We start from the raw sequence: 16,667 nt of genomic DNA on the forward strand, positions 1-16,667 counted from the left end.
AAACATTGATAGTGTTAACAGGAATAACTCTAGAACAGTGGTCACCAACCTTTTCTGAGTCAAGATCACTTTCTGAGTCAAAATGCAAGCCTAGATCTACCAGTCTGATTTGTTTTTGTATGACTTAAAAAACGTAAGCCTATGTAACATTAACCAATTAAAAACAGTACTGTAGCAATGAGGTGTGTGCAGTAAGCTATAGGATCAATACATTATCACCGCATATTGGCTTTGCCCATTGTTGTTCGGGCCATTTTTTAATTTGAGGTAGGCTATTTGATTACTCCAGTAATATATCCATTGTTGTATTACTTGTGAGGCACAACTGAGTGAGCATACATTTAAATAATTAGCTTTTTATCTTTATTTTACAGAGTTGATGATGCCTGCATCTGATGGTCAGTCTCAACACAGAGAGAGAGCAGCAGACTGAGGGTCCGCCTCTCAATATCACTCCGCTCTCCCTTTCCTCAACTGACACTTTGATTACATCTTTTTTTCAATCTACACAATACCACATAATGAGAAAGCGAAAACAGGTTGTAACGCTCCTCTTCGTCTGAAGATATGGAGAAATCGCTGTCGGAAAAAGTGGACCAATACGCAGCGGGTTGCGTGCTCATCATTATATTTTATTAAATGTGAACACCAAAAACAATAAACGACAAGAGGAAACAGGCTAGACACATAACAGCAGTGCTAAAACAACTATCCACAATTAACAAACAAAACACATCCCTATATATAGGACTCTCAATCAAAGGCAACTACAACCACCTGCCTTCAATTGAGACTCCAACACCCAATTACCTAACATAGAAAACACTAAACTAGAAAGAACATCGAAATACAAAAACATAGAACATAACCCAAAACCCGGAAATAATAAATCAAACACCCTTCTAAACAAACCACCACCCCGAACCACATAAAACAAATACCCTCTGCCACGTCCTGACCAAACTACAATCACAAATAACCCCTATACTGGTCAGGACGTGACACAGATTTTTTGAAATGTTTGCAAATGTATAAAAAAAAATACAGAAATACCTTATTTACATAAGTATCCAGACCCTTTGCTATTAGACGCTCAGGTGCATCCTGTTTCCATTGATCATCTGTGAGATATTTCTATAACTTGATTGGAGTCCACCTGTGGTAAATTCAATTGATAGGACATGATTTGGAAAGGCACACACCTGTCTACATAAGGTCCCACAATTGACAAGTGCATGTCAGCAAAAACCAAGCCATGAGGTCAAAGGAATTGTCCGTAAAGCTCTGAGACATGATTGTGTCGAGGCACAGATCTGGGGATGGGTACCAAAACATTTCTGCAGCATTGAAGGTTCCCAAGAACACAGTGGCTTCCATCATTCTTAAATGGAAGACGTTTGGAACAATCAAGACTCTTCCTAGAGCTGGCCGCCCGGCCAAACTGAGCAATCGGGGGAGAAGGGCCTTGGTCAGGGAGGTGATCAACAATCCGATGGTCACTCTGACAGAGCTTCAGAGTTCCTCTGTGGAGTTGGGAGAACCTTCCAGAAGGACAACCATCTCTGCAGCACTCCACAAATCAGGCCTTTATGGTAGAGTGGCCAGACGGTAGCCATTCCTCAGTAAAAGGCACGACAGCACGCTTGGAGTTTGCCAAAAGGCACCTAAAGGACTCTCAGACCATGAGAAACAAGATTCTCTGGTCTGACAAAACCAAGATTGAACTCTTGGGCCTGAATGCCAAGCGTCACGTCTGGAGGAAACCCGGCACCGCTCATCACTTAGCAAATACCATCCCTACGGTAAAGCATAGTGGTGGCAGGACCATGCTGTCGGGATGTTTTACAGCGGCATAGACTGGGAGACTAGTCAGGATCGAGGGAAAGATGAACAGAGCAAAGTACAGAGAGATCTTTGATGAAAACCTGCTCCAGACCTCTCATACCTCAGACTGGTAGGGCAACAGGACAACAACCATAGCGACACAGCCAAGACAACGCAGGAGTGGCTTCGCGACAAGTCTCTGAATGTCCTTGAGTGGCCCAGTCAGAGCCCAGACTTAAACCCGATCGAACATCTCTGGAGATATCTGAAAATAGCTGAGCAGCGATGCACCCCATCCAACATGACAGAGCTTGAGAGGATCTGAAGAGAAGAATGGGAGAAACTCTCCAAATACTGGTGTGCCAAGCCTGTAGCGTCATACCCAAGAAGACTCCAGGCTGTAATCACTGCCAAAGGTGCTTCAACAAAGTATTGAGCAAAGGGTCTGAATACTTACGTAAATACGATATTTCCGTTTTTAAAAAAAATCTTTAATACATTTGCAAAAATATCTAATAACCTGTTTTTAATTTGTCAATATGGGTTATTGTGTGTTGGGAAAAAAATATTTAATCCATTTTAGAATAAGGCTGTAACGTAACAAAATGTGGAAAAAGTCAAGGGGTCTGAATACTTTCGGAATGCACTGCATATGCCTGATATGCTTTAGAATAACATGGTTTTGGAGGGAAATACTGGGTTACCCTGGAGAAAAGTAATTTATTGTAGGGATGGAACATTTGTAAAATTCAGGGAAAATATTCAACCCTAGGGTTGAATAGGCCTAGGGTTTCAAGTTTGGTTGATTTCAAATGTCATTTTTAAGTTAATTAATATTTTGGATTCATTGCAACATTTACCTGGAGCTAACGCTGCAAATAGCACTGCTGGGTGATTTGAAAAGTCATAGTCAATTGATCAATAATATAATGATACTTTTAGCAAAAAAAAATCTCTTTCATTTACAATCTGTAGAAGCTATGAGAATAGAAAGGTTCAGAACTTTTGTGAAACATTACTGCACAGTTGAAAAAGATATGGCAAATAGAAATGGATGGTGTTAAGAGATAGATAGGAGGGGTTGAGTGGAGCTGAAGTGTTGGGACTAAAAACAACAAGATGACTAATGTCAAATATACTGTGTCCGTAAAATGTTTACAGATTCAGAACTTTTGTGAAACAGTACAGTTAAAAATATATGGCAATCAGAAATCAGACTGGATGTGTTTCAGAGATGGATTCGAGGGGTTGATTGTAGCTGAAAGATGGGATTAAAAACAAATGCCAAGAGTGTGCAAAGCTGTCATCAAGGCAAAGGGTGGCTACTTTGAAGAATCCAAAATATAAAATATATTTAGATTTTGTTTGACACTTTGGTTACTACATGATTCCATATGTGTTATTTTATAGTTTTGATGTCTTCACTATTATTCTACAATGTAGAAAATAGTAAAAACAAAGAACCCCTGGAATGAGTAGGTGTCCAAACTTTTGACTGGTACTGTATGTTTTCGATTTTTTTTAAACAAATGTAATAATGTGTAATGTAAATGTAAAAAAATGAAAAGCTGAAATGTCTTGAGTCAATAAGTTAAGCATTCAACCCCTTTGTTATTGGCATGCCTCAATAAGTTCAGGAGTAAAAATTAGCTTAATAAGTTATAAGTTGCATGAACTCACTCTGTGTGCAATAATAGTGTTTAAAATGATTTTTGAATGACTACCTCATCTCTGTACCCCACACATACAATTATCTATAAAGACCCTCAGTCAAGGAGTGAATTTCAAACACAGATTCAACTACAAAGACCAGGGAGGTTTTCCAATGCCTCGCAAAGAAGGGCAACTATTGGTAGTAGGGTAAAACAAACTGACATTGAATATCCCTTTGAGCATGGTGAAGTTATTAATTACACTTTGGATGGTGTATCAATACACTCAGTTATTACAAAGATACAGGCGTCCTTCCTAACTCAGTTGCCGGAGAGGAAGGAAACCACTCAGGGATTTCACCAGGAGGCCAATGGTGACTTTAAAAGAGTTAGAGTTTAATGGCTGTGATAGGAGAAAACTGAAGATGGATCAACAACATTGTAGCTACTCTGCAATACTAACCTAATTGACAGAGTGAAAAGAAGGAAGCCTGTACAGAATACAAATATTCCACAACATGCATCCTGTTTACATGCATCAGGTTTGCAACAAGACGCTAAAGTAATATTGCAAAATATGTGGCAAAGCAATTAACTTTTTGTCCTTAATACAAAGTGTTATGTTAGGGGCAAATCCAATACAACAAATTACTGAGTACCACTCTCCATATTTTCAAGCTTAGTGGTGGCTGCATTATGTTATGGTATGCTTGTAATCGCTAAGGAAGTTTTTCAGGATAAAAAAAGAAATGACATACCGCTAAGCAAAACCTTTCAGCAGGACAATAAGCTAAAACACAAGACCAAATCTACACTGGAGTTGCTTTCCAAGAAGACAGTGAATGTTTCTGAGTCGCTTAGTTACAGTTCTGACTTTAATCTGCTTGAAAATCTATGGCAGACCTGTAAATGGTTGTCTAGCTATGATCAACCATCAATTTGACAGAGCTTGAACAATTTTGAAAAGAATAATGGGCAAATGTTGCACAATCCAGGTATGGAAAGCTATTAGAGATTTACCCAGAAAGAGCCACAGTTGTAATCGCTGCCAAAGGTGATTCTAACATGTATTGACTCAGTGGGTTGAATCTCATCTAATCAAGATACATTTGATACAAATGTTAGAATTTTTCTTCCACTTTTACAACAGAGTTTTTGTGTAGATTGTTGACAAGAAATTACAATTAAATCCATTTTAATCCCACTTTGTAACATAAATACTTGTGAATACTTTCTGAAGGCGTTGTATCAATTATTAATTTGTAGACAAGCTGGATATTGAATTGTTTTTGCTTGTCAACCAAATATCAGCATTTGAAGGAGATGTATCTTCTGCTTGGATAGTGCCATCTATGCCACTGACTTAGTCTGGCTTTAATTCCAGTTTGTCTACAAATTCATCATTGATATGTTAGATTCATATCTCCATCTCAACCAAAAACCAAAGTAAAGAATAGGACTAAATCAAATCAAACTTTAAATGCACTTCAAATAATGTTTGATTCAGTCCTATTCTTTAAATGTTGATATTTGGTTGTGTTGTCAAGCAAGCACAATTCTTTATTACTTTTGTAATACAGTAAATTGCCTACATTTAAGGCTATATTGCAAACTGTAACAGTATTTCTTCAACCTCAAAATGAGTAACAAATCCATGGCCACATTTTGAAGTTACTGTAACTATAAATGTCTTCTTATGTAATCATGAATGCATGCAAAGGTCACAGGTTTGTGGAGATCTTCACAATTGCTATAATATTCAGTGCAGAATCTCGAACAGCATTGATCACTTGCACTATGTACTTTTACTGTAATCTCAACTGCAATCCAGGTCATTTGGTTGTGCTATTAGATGAAGCACAGTGATAACACATTAAGTTGTTGTATACATACCAAATATCTGACATTGTATTCCCATTTTCATTTTGTTGTGCTTTTAAATGGTTAGAAGTACAGTGATACATTCAGATGACAACTAAACCAAAAATCAGGCATTGTCTTTCTGTTGGAATTTGGTTGTGCTTTTAGATGGTTGAAAGCATAGTGATAACATTGGGAATTCAACAAAATTCTTTTTGAGTGCGTAAATAAAGGTTGAAATCGAATTGATCATTGTCTTAACCGAATATTACCCAAATGTGCCCAGTGGGTCATCCCACATGTTGAGGAAACGACTGTATAAAATAGCTGACATAACAACGCCACCTCCGATGCTAAATATGTTGCAAATGACATCCTCATGGTTGTACTATTCAATAACGTGAATGGCACTTAGGTGATACAGTCTTACAAAACCTTACCCTGGAAGACATACAAAATACACTGAATGTACAAAACATTAGGAACACCTTAATATTGAGTTGCACCCCCTTTTGCCCTCAGAACAGCCTCAATTTGTAGGGGCATGGACTCTACAAAGTGTCGAAAGCATTCCACAGGGATGCTGGCCCATGTTGACTCTAATGCTTCCCACAATTGTTTCAAGATGGCTGGTTGTCCTTTGGATGGTGGACCATTCTTGTCACACACGGGAAAGTGGTGAGCATGAAAAACCCAGCGGCGTTGCAGTTCTTACATGTATTGAACCATTTTGTTGTTGTTGTCATTTAGCAGACTCCAGAGCGACCTACAGTTAGTGCATTCATCTTAATAAGATAGCTAGGTGGGACAACCACATATCTCAGTCATAGTAAGTACTGTAGATTTTCCCTCAATAAAGTACACTGTAAAACTTGATTGTTGTTTTGACTGTATTTTACAATAAAGCTAACAGTACAGTTATTTACAGTAAATTGCTGCAAATGGCAATGCACTCTAGGTGATTTTATGCGTAAACTGTAAATTATACCGTAAATTCCAAAGAAACTTTGGTTTAAAGGTCTGAGCAGTCATTCTGATTCCCATGTAAAATAAGCCTTTTGAATGACTAAAACATCACCCCAAATATTTTTGCCAGATAAAAATGCTCAAAAATGGACAAAAACAACTTTTTCTCTAATGTCAAACTACCAGTAAGTCTGAAAAGATAGACTGAGTGGACGGGGAGCTAGTAGACTGAGTGGACGGGGAGCTAGTAGACTGAGTGGACGGGGAGCTAGTAGACTGAGTGGACGGGGAGCTAGTAGACTGAGTGGACGGGGAGCTAGTAGACTGAGTGGACGGGGAGCTAGTAGACTGAGTGGACGGGGAGCTAGTAGACTGAGTGGGCGGGGAACATACCTTGACACACCCAAACCAGTCCGCCAGGCACCTACTACCACACTCATTCAAAGGCACTTACATCTTTTGTCTTGCCCATCTAATCACTCGATATTAAACTGATTATGGCAGAAGGCCAAGTATGGCATTAGTCATGTAAACACCTTACTCTGGTTATCCTAATCGGCGTAAGGTCAAAATCAAAGTAAGCATACGCCGATTAAAACAACTGGTTTTCTGAGCAATCTTTCAAATTATTAGCGCTGTATTTGATCTGAGCATGTGTCAGCACCAGTAAGCCAAGCCTTCATCTTAAACGCGAGTGAAGTGAGTTCCTAAAAACTGAAAGTATGCATCTTATAAATAGTTTTCACATACAAACTTTGTGTCCGAACTCAGAATCAAATAGTCTTCTCAAAAATAAGATGGTTACTGTGGTAGAACGTTTATTTTGATTGGCTATTTTCTGCATTTATCAAAAGTCCCATCAGGTAGCCTGATTTCAGATGTGTCCATGTAAACAGGATCATTAGGGAAATTGTTATTCTTGCAAAGCATGTAAACGTCTTAAGCAAACTATTATATTAATCTGACTATCCACAATAATCATATTTTGTGCATGTAACCGCGCTTCATGTCTCAATTGTCTCCAATGCTTCTTTAAACAGTCTCCTCCCCTTCATCTACACTGACTGAAGTGGATTCTACAGGTGACATCAATAATAGATCATAGCTTTCACCTGGATTCACCTGGTCATGTCATGGAAAGAGCATGTGTTCCTAATGTTTTGTACACAAAGGTTTTGTACACTCAAATTGGATCAGCTTAAAACAAGGCTGTTTTAAGCTGATCCACTTAAGTCAGTACCATGAGACTGCACCATCTATCAGTCAGTCTGAGGGCTCTATTCAATCTGTATCGCTGAAGATTGCACTTTAGAAAGCTTATTTCCGATTGAGCGACATATGCAGCGTTTACCGTGAATACAATCTCCTTTAAAGCGGGAACATTGCCTTTAAATTTCAATCACGCTGTAACGCTGAACTTGATACGCCGATATGGATTGTATAGAACCCAAGCAAATATTTCCAGTTCTTTCCCAGGGGACTGAATTTCAAGTCACTGTAAAATGGAAGACTTCAAAGTGTGCACTACAAAGCACAGGACGGTAGTAGGTTCAAAGGTGTTGTCGATTTAAACAACCTAAACAACACCCAGCTCAATAGACCTCAAGTAAAACCCTTCATTTGGCTCACTAAAGGTTCAAACTCTTTTCTTTTTTCAAGTTTAATTGAGTCTTCTATTGTCATTAACCATATCAAAGAGTACAAATGCACAATCCTGTAGCATTCTCCCCTTGGAGATTTCAGTTATCTATGCAATGAACATTTTTTTATGAATGTGACATTTATGGTTTAGTCATGTGAGGTGTGTGCACGTCTGCATTACATCCTGTAGTTTTCCCTCAGATTTACAGTGAAACATGACTGAACTGGCTTGGTGCCTCAAGGCCATACAGAGTCATGTACTTCTTCTAAAGCAGCAACAATGGCCATATTACTTCGTTTGGAGTAACTCAACTGCTCTGCAATATGAGCCTCTCATAGGTTTTTTTTCATTGTATCAAAAATATCCTTCACTTTGAATTACCCCCTGTATATAGCCTCGCAATTGTTATTTTACTGCCGCGCTTTTATTATTTGTTACTTTATTCTCTTTACTTTTTTTTTGTATTTTCTTAAAACTGCATTGTTGGTTAAGGGCTTGTAAGTAAGCATTTCACTGTAAGGTCTACACCTGTTGTATTCAGCGCATGTGACAAATACAATTTGATTTGATTTACTAGCAAAAGAGCCTTACAATGGGGACATAAGCTTGATAAATCCGTCACAGCGCTACAAGCCGGAGAAAGGAGAAGCCGAGGTCTGTTGAAATCGTTTTCTGTGTGGATACATGTGTGCTGAGAAACACCTCTGTATAGTGTGCCCCAATGTACTACAATTGGCCCAAGACCTGCTTTCCCGTTCCATGAGCCTTAACTTCTGACCATTGAGCATGTATACAATGACTGGTTCAAACTGACCATGTCATCCACCCTGTTAACAGCTGTTTGCCCTGAAAAATATATCAACACTGTAATAATGTATAATTGTAGACACGCCTATAACAAACTTCTCTCTTTCAGCTGCAGGAAGCCGTTATTAAACTGCTCTAGGTATGCGTGGAACAGAAACAGTTTTTTTATGGCTTGGCCGAGAGATAGAAACTAATAGGGGGTAATGTGGCAATGTATGCAGTGCAGAATTAATCATAGAGACTGAACAGACCACTATACCTTCAGTTGGATGCTACCATATGTAACCTACTGCCCGTGTATAGAACTTTAACTGTGTGTAACTGCCCCTGAATATACAGCATTAAGAGTGGATGTGGCACGTGACAAAAAGGGAACCATAAACTATAAGCCTCAGAGAGTTTCACAAACTCTTAAGTGGCCAATGAAACATTTCCAACTTGATCTTACAGTAATATTGATTTTCTGTTCTCAAGAAAGGCTGTTGGAATGGTGTGCGTGTGTCTGAGAGAGTGCATGTATGTGTGAATGCATTGGTGCGTGTGTATGCTGCCACATGTACAGTGTGTGCATAGGTAGGTGAGTGTGTCTAGGATATCTGAATAGGTGTGTGTATTTGCTGGTGTGTGTGACTGATGGAATCCCCTTGTCCTCCTACTTAAGTGCTTTAGCCACGGCTGAGTAGGCGATGTGTATCTCCGTGTCGTTGGGGCAGGTAGAGGAGAACTCCTCGTGGGCGTACGCAGCATCCAGGTACCGCCACAGGTTGGAGAGAGACTTAGGGATGGAGAAAGTGCGATACTTCAGACACACCACCTTCGGGTTGGACAGAGAGACAGAGAAGAAGAAAGGGAGAGTTATTTCCCCCATTGCACATCATCCTGTAAAACAGTTTTTACTCATACATCTCTACATGCATAGTTCTAATGTTGCTTATAGTGTTCATAGTGTAATCTGTGCTTTTTAGCTTTTAGCTTCAGTGTGTAAATTCGGCGTCAATATATTTAGTCTGTACATTCTGCTCATTGTCGTCTGTATATTCTGTTTATTGTGGCAGCACCATTTCACTGAGTCAAATTCCTGTACATGCAAATGTATTTGGTGAATAAAGGTGATTCTGATTCTGAATACACGTGGCCACTGAATAACCAAACAAAAAGTAACATACAAAAAAGTTAACACAAGAAAAGTAACAGTTATAGTCAATAAATATAATTGTACGTTTGTAGTCCAAACAATAATGATCAAAAGAGCCCATTGGATCTGCCTTAACACTATTGTGAATATGTCCTTGTGATCTTACTTTGCAGTTTTCACTGAAGTTACTACTGTACATGTGGGAACATTTAGCAAACAAGTGCTCTACCAACACCAATTAATACTGATTTGATTATAGACCTCACGCTAGGCCACAAGCTGGGCTTAAAACAAAGGATTACCTTGACAATGTTCAGCTTGGGAAGCAAGTTGCAGTCGGCCAGAGTGAGGACCTGCCCATCCAGGAAGGGACGGGAGGAGGAAGTGACATCATCAGCGCTATTCTCGTCAATCTCATCAGGAAGTGGGGAGCCAAGGTAGTCGTCTAGCTTCTTCAGGGCCTTGAGCAAGCCTTTCTCTAGGTCTGACCATGCAGAGAACACACAAAGTACAACACATTGACTAAGACTGAAACACGTACATAAACTGTAGTACGATCAAAGGGAGAGCTCCTCAGTAGTATCATGCAAGTAAAGCCTTCATTGAGCTCCCTGCGATTAGACCGAAACAAACCTCTGAAAGAAGGAATTGAATGTGCTGCACCATGAAACAATATGACTCATAGAAATATAATTACTATTCTATATATATATATAGTGCATTTGGAAAGTATTCAGACCCCTTCACATTATCTACATTTTGTTATGTTACAGCCTTATTCTAAAACGGATTAATTAAGCAATAAGGCATGAGGGGGTGTGGTGTATATATATGGCCAATATACTATGGCTAATGGCTGTTCTTGAGCACGACGCATCACGGAGTGCCTGGACACAGCCCTTAGCCGTGGTATATTGGCCATATACCACAAACCCCTGAGGTGTCTTATTGCTATTATAAACTGGTTACCAATGTAATTACAGCAGTAAAAATAAATGTTTTGTCATACCCGTGGTATACCACGGCTGTCAGCCAATCAGCAGTCATGCGTGAACAACCAAGTTTATAAATGAAAAATGTTCCTTATTAATCTACAAACAATACCCCATAATGACCAAGCAAAAACAGGTTTTTATAAATATTTGCAAATGTATTAAAAATAAAAAAAAACAGAAATACCTTATTTGCTATGAGACTCGAAATTGAGCTCAGGTGCATCCTGTTTCCATTGATCATCCTTGAGATGCTTCTACAACTTGATTTGAGCCCACCTGTGGTAAATTCAATTGATTGGACATGATTTGGAAAGGCACACACCTGTCTATATAAGGTCCCACAGTTGACAGTGCATGTCAGAACGAAAACCAAGTCATGAGGTCGAAGGAATTGTCCGTAGAGCTCCGAGACAGGATTATGTCGAGGCACAGATCTGGGGAAGGGTACCAAATAATTTCTTCAGCATTGAAAGTCCCTAAGAACACAGGGGCTTCCATCATTCTTAAATGGAAGAAGTTTTGAACCGCCAAGATTCTTTCTAGAGCTGGCCGCTCGGCCAAACTGAGAAATCTGGGGAGAAGGGCTTTGGTCATGGAGGTCACCAAGAACCCGATGGTCACTCTGACAGAGCTCCAGAGGTCCTCTGTGGAGATAGGAGAACCTTCCAGAAGGACAACCATCTCTGCAGCACTTCACCAATCAGAACTTTATGGTAGAGCGGCCAGACGGAAGACAATCCTCAGTAAAAGGCACATGACAGCCCACTTGGAGATTCTCTCGTCTGATGAAACCAAGATTGAACTCTTTGGCCTGAATGCCAAGCATCACATCTGGAGGAAACCTGGCACCATACCTGTGGTAAAGCATGCTGTGGGATGTTTACCAACAGCAGGGACTGGGAGACTAGTCAGGATTGAGGGAAAGATGAACGAGCAAAGTACAGAGAGAACATTGATGAAAACCTGCTCAGGACCTCAGACTGGGGCGAAGGTTCACCTTACAACAGGACAATGACCCTAAGCACACAGCCAAGACAAAGCAGGAGTGGCTTCGGGACAAGTCTCTGCATGTCCTTGAGTGACCCAGCCAGAGCCTGGCCTTGAACCCAATGGAACATCTCTGGAGAGACCTGAAAATAGCTGTGCAGCAACGCTTACCATCCAACCTGACAGTTTTGAGAGGATATGCAGAGAAGAATGGGAGAAACTCCCCAAATACAGGTGTGCCAAGCTTGTAGTGTCATACCCAAGAAGACTTGAGGCTGTAATCGCTGCCAAAGTATCAACAAAGTACTGAGTAAAGGTTCTAAATACTGATGTAAATGGAATAATTCAATTTTTCAGATTTCTAAAAACCTGTTTTTGCTTTGTCATTATGGGGTATTGTGTGTAGATTGATGAGGGGAAAAAAACAATTTAATATATTTTAGAATAAGGCAGTAACGTAACAAAATGTGGAAAAAGTCAAGGGGTCTGAATACTTTCTAAATGCCCTGTATGCTAATATCATTACAACATTATTCGAATAAAAACAAAAAACATGGTTTAAACGACTTCAGGCACAGTTGTAAATTGTTGAACTAGAGTAATTTAAAATGTCCTTTTGAAACTTTGCACGTGACAATTGCTTATCTGAGTAGAGGGTACTTTTCACTGTACTTCCGAAAGAGCTGCTAAAAATACAAGACAACATGCGACCGCTTTGTGAAGAGACGCCAAGCTCAGAGACGCCAAGCTCAGAGACGCCAAGGTCAGAGCATAATGCCATTAACAAAGACATTCCCTGCTGTTTTTGGAAAACAGAGACAGATTGTGGAAGCTTCTTGCAGGTGCTTGTGACGATACCAGTATTGCAATATTTTTTCCATGAAAAAAATGAAAACACCAAGCAGGCCAAACTCATTGGTCATTTAAAAACCTGATGTACAGTATATCAAATATTCTGTGCTATAGCTTGGAAAATAAATAAATGTGACTCTGGATGACAGCATAATGATGTTTGTTTCCAACATCAGGGTTGTTTTCCTAAAGAAGTTACATCTGCTTCGTGTTTTGTTTCCTTGCCACAATACTCACGAGCATCGTGATATGGTATCGTCCCGGCCCTAGTGCTTGCTAGCATGCAACAATGTTGTTGTGCATAAAGGGTCGGGCTCAGTTCATCCCGATTCGTCATTGTCACTCACTGTCATTGAGCTGGGGGTTTGAATTCTTGATGTAGGCTGAGAACTTGGAGAACACGTCTAGGCCGGCTGTGTTAGACTCAGGGTTCCTGGAAGCCAGGCGGGGGTATCTGTGGAGGGGGGGGGGGGGGGAGGCATAAAACATTTCTGTCAGTGAGGTATCATGAAGAAAACATATTGTCTTCCGAGAGGAACATAAAAACGAATGTTAAATACATAAACTATCAAAAGCCTTCATGCAAGTACAGTACATAAACGATCGACATACTCTACAGAGGCAAACAACAGATACAAATGATTCTTCAACACAACAATGGCACATGTAACATAGACCTGGAAGGGTATGGAACTTTGCTTGATACAAGTAGCAACATAACTGTCTGATGGTATGATCAGAGGATGGATAGAAGGATAAAATGATGGAAGGAGTGATTACTTTGGAGGGGACAGGTTCTCCTCCAGGAACTCTTCTATCTTGTTGGTGTCGGTTTTCACCTCCGTCCCATAGAGCAGGAAGGGGGGCTGAGCACCAGGGGCCAGGTCCTTAAGGATGTCTGGTTTCCTATCAAGAGACAGAAAATTACAGAGGAAGAAACAGGAATGCTCTTTAATTATTTGTTACTTTTGTTTCTTATTTTTCTGTATTTTTCTTAAAACTGCATTGTCGATTAAGGGCTTGTAAAGTAAGCATTTCACTGTAAGGTCTACACCTGTTGTATTCAGCGATTGTGACAAATAAAATTTGATTTGACTTGAAACAATGACAATTAGAGGAAGTGAGAAAGAGGTAGAAGGTAGAGACATATGAGCGTATGTGAATGTGAAAAATTCATACGTTTGTGACAAAAAAGGGTTAATTCCTACTATACTGAACAAAAATATAAAACGCAACATACAACAATTTCAAAGATTTTACTGAGCTACAGTTCATATAAGGAAATCAGTCAAATGAAATAAATTCATTAGGCCCTAATCTATGGATTTCACATGACTGGGCAGCGGTGCAGCCACCCCCTGGGGAGCCAGGCCCAGCCAATCAGAATGAGTTTTTCCCCACAAAAGGGTTTTTATTGCAGTCAGAAATACTCCTCAGCCCCCCATCACAAGGTGAACCTGTGTAATGATCATGTTGTTCAATCAGCTTCTTGATATGCCACACCAGTCAGGTGGATGGATTATATTGGCAAAGGAGAAATGCTCATTAATAGGGATTTAAACAAATTTGTGCATAAAATGTTAAAGAAAATAAGCTTTTTGTCCGTATGGAACATTCCCCGATTTTTTTATTTCAGCTCATAAAACATGGGACCAACACGTTACATGTTGCGTTTATATTTTTGTTCAGTGTATAAATGAGTTTACGGTGTATAAAGACAGATGGTAGCTTAGACATGTGCAAATATAATATAAATGTATATGTAATATAAATACAGATTGATAGGTATTAGACCTCTTCATGTCCACGGTGGTGACGTTGAAAGTGACTCCTTTGAGCCACAGCACCATGAAGAGACGCTGGGAGAATGGACAGTTGCCAATGCTCTGGCCATCACTGCCTGCCTAGAATGGGATAGAAGTCCTTATATTATGGTAAATCATCCAAACAAGAAGATCGTATAATAGGGAAGATCGATAGGGGAAGTCAAACAGGGATCACATGGTTTTAGATTCATTCTAAACATAAATATGGGCAACACTATAAAGTTGCCTACATAAGCAAAATGATTTTGAATTGTACATAGCTTAGATGTAACATGTAAGGTGAGTGAGAATGGAATTGACAATGATGTGTGTAGTTCAAATGTTTTCATAGAAGGAATTAAACTGTTTTAGTCAAATATACAATGCGATGTGTGAAAGAGTAGGGACTGTGGGTCTCTTGAAATTTGAATGGTGGGGAAATGGACAAGAAGTCAGCTTTTTAAGACGCTACCACAAGGACATCTTTCATACATGAACAAAAAAAAGATACATCTACATATTCACACAGAGAAATCATTATAGGTCACGAAGGACCATGAGAGCAGGAAAAAAAGACTCACTATTTTTATATTGGATCATTTCCTCCGAATGACCACACCCCTGGGCTGCTCTGGCCAGTTGACTAAATATAGATTAAGGAGCCTTTATAGCATATGTATTATCTTAATGTACATTTAATAAGATCAGAACATTTTCCGGCCATTTAACAAATGTGCCAAATGGCGTACAGCAATAGGCATAGCTTCTGTTAATAAATAGCCTAATGTAATTCTATCTTATTAAATATAGGCTATTGCCTACTATGAAAGCCATTAGGCCTTCTCTAGGCATTCAGTCTTCGAACAAATTCCGCGACAACAGTTCACTTTTCTCACCGATAGGTCATCTTGTTTTAGAAATGCTTGGGCTGTTATGATGTTTCAGTAAAATAGATGACACTGTAGACTACCACATAGTGACACGTTGATAGCGTAATGCAATGGCGCATTGTTTACAAAGTAACTTGTCCAAGATATGATTATGTATATCAGAGCAGAATGGATTTGATGATGTCGCTTACCTTCACAAAAAGTTCAACTTGAAGTTTATTTTCGTCACTCATCTTTTTTTTCTTCCAGTGTTGCCGCTGGAACTGGAAGACCTAAAGGTGAGACAGGGCGCTTTGGTTTTGGGAGGGGAAACAACAGTCAATGTGCAGTCTTACACACATTTTTTTGATAGGCCTATTAGGTTCATTTCAATAATAAACAGAAACCCGATGTCGACCACTATCTGCTATGACACGACATTCTGTAGCTTAAATAAACGAATACAAAACAAGCATCAGAAAATAAGGTCTTGCTGCAAACCGTTATGACTTTAATAGCAACCTTCCGAGAGAGTTTGGTGAGTAAGAATGTAGTCTAAATTGTAACAAATGTATCATTTCCTTACCTCGCTCAAGTTATGTGTGGGACTTGCAGTAAACAGTCTCGTCAGTTTCCCGTCCCTCTGTGTCGCTCGCTACACACGCATTCCTCCATTTCCTGATGGTGGAAGGTCCCCGTACAAGCCAACACTCAACTAGCAACAAGTGATGTTTAGTACTCCGTTGTTAACCTAGCCGACTAAACTCAACGCCGCAGATTGCGTGTGTACGCGAGAGAGATGTGGAAAAGAGAGGGGCTAAGAAGGGAAGGTGTAATCACATTTTCCCGACAATTAGTCTATAGTAGGTAATCTGTGTAATTTGGGTTATGAAATCAAAAATAAGCCTACACAACGTGGAAGGAATTGCACCTGTACTAGCCCAAAGGCCGGCAGACCGCGATATTGAGGCGTTTCATCTTGTAACGCAGCCTACTGTATGTACATGAAGATATTTAAACGTCGGTTGTCTGCTCATCCGGTCAGGCACTCAAGCGTCAGTGATAAGCTTATGTAACAGACCTTTGAAAGTGTTGCGTGACACTTAATCAGGTGTTCTGGTGTATTCCTTTTCTGAAATGTGTCATTATGTAGGTAGACAATTATCTAAATATATTGATATTTGACTAATTCAATTTCCTGGAATATTGTGATATCATGACAATTAGGTAGGTTTGTTCATGTTTATATGCTCTGCGCCAGAAGGGTATAAAA

At 39.6% G+C, this 16,667-nt stretch overlaps 1 protein-coding gene across 1 annotated transcript; it reads right to left on the reverse strand.

The window, feature by feature from the left end:
* Positions 1-611: 611 nt before the first annotated feature.
* LOC106588213 (chloride intracellular channel protein 1) lies at positions 612-16,133 on the reverse strand. The gene is made up of 7 exons (XM_014176984.3): positions 15,981-16,133; positions 15,607-15,706; positions 14,515-14,624; positions 13,501-13,626; positions 13,068-13,174; positions 10,189-10,370; positions 612-9,565 (listed from the first exon to the last, which is right to left on the reverse strand). Exons 2-7 carry the CDS (start codon positions 15,646-15,648, stop codon positions 9,404-9,406), a joined length of 729 nt encoding a protein of 242 aa, XP_014032459.1. The 5' UTR covers positions 15,649-15,706; positions 15,981-16,133; the 3' UTR covers positions 612-9,403.
* Positions 16,134-16,667: the final 534 nt, after the last annotated feature.

This window comes from Salmo salar, chromosome 27 (assembly GCF_965601325.2).
Source record: "Salmo salar chromosome 27, fSalSal1, whole genome shotgun sequence".
NCBI classification, from domain to species: Eukaryota; Metazoa; Chordata; class Actinopteri; order Salmoniformes; family Salmonidae; genus Salmo; species Salmo salar.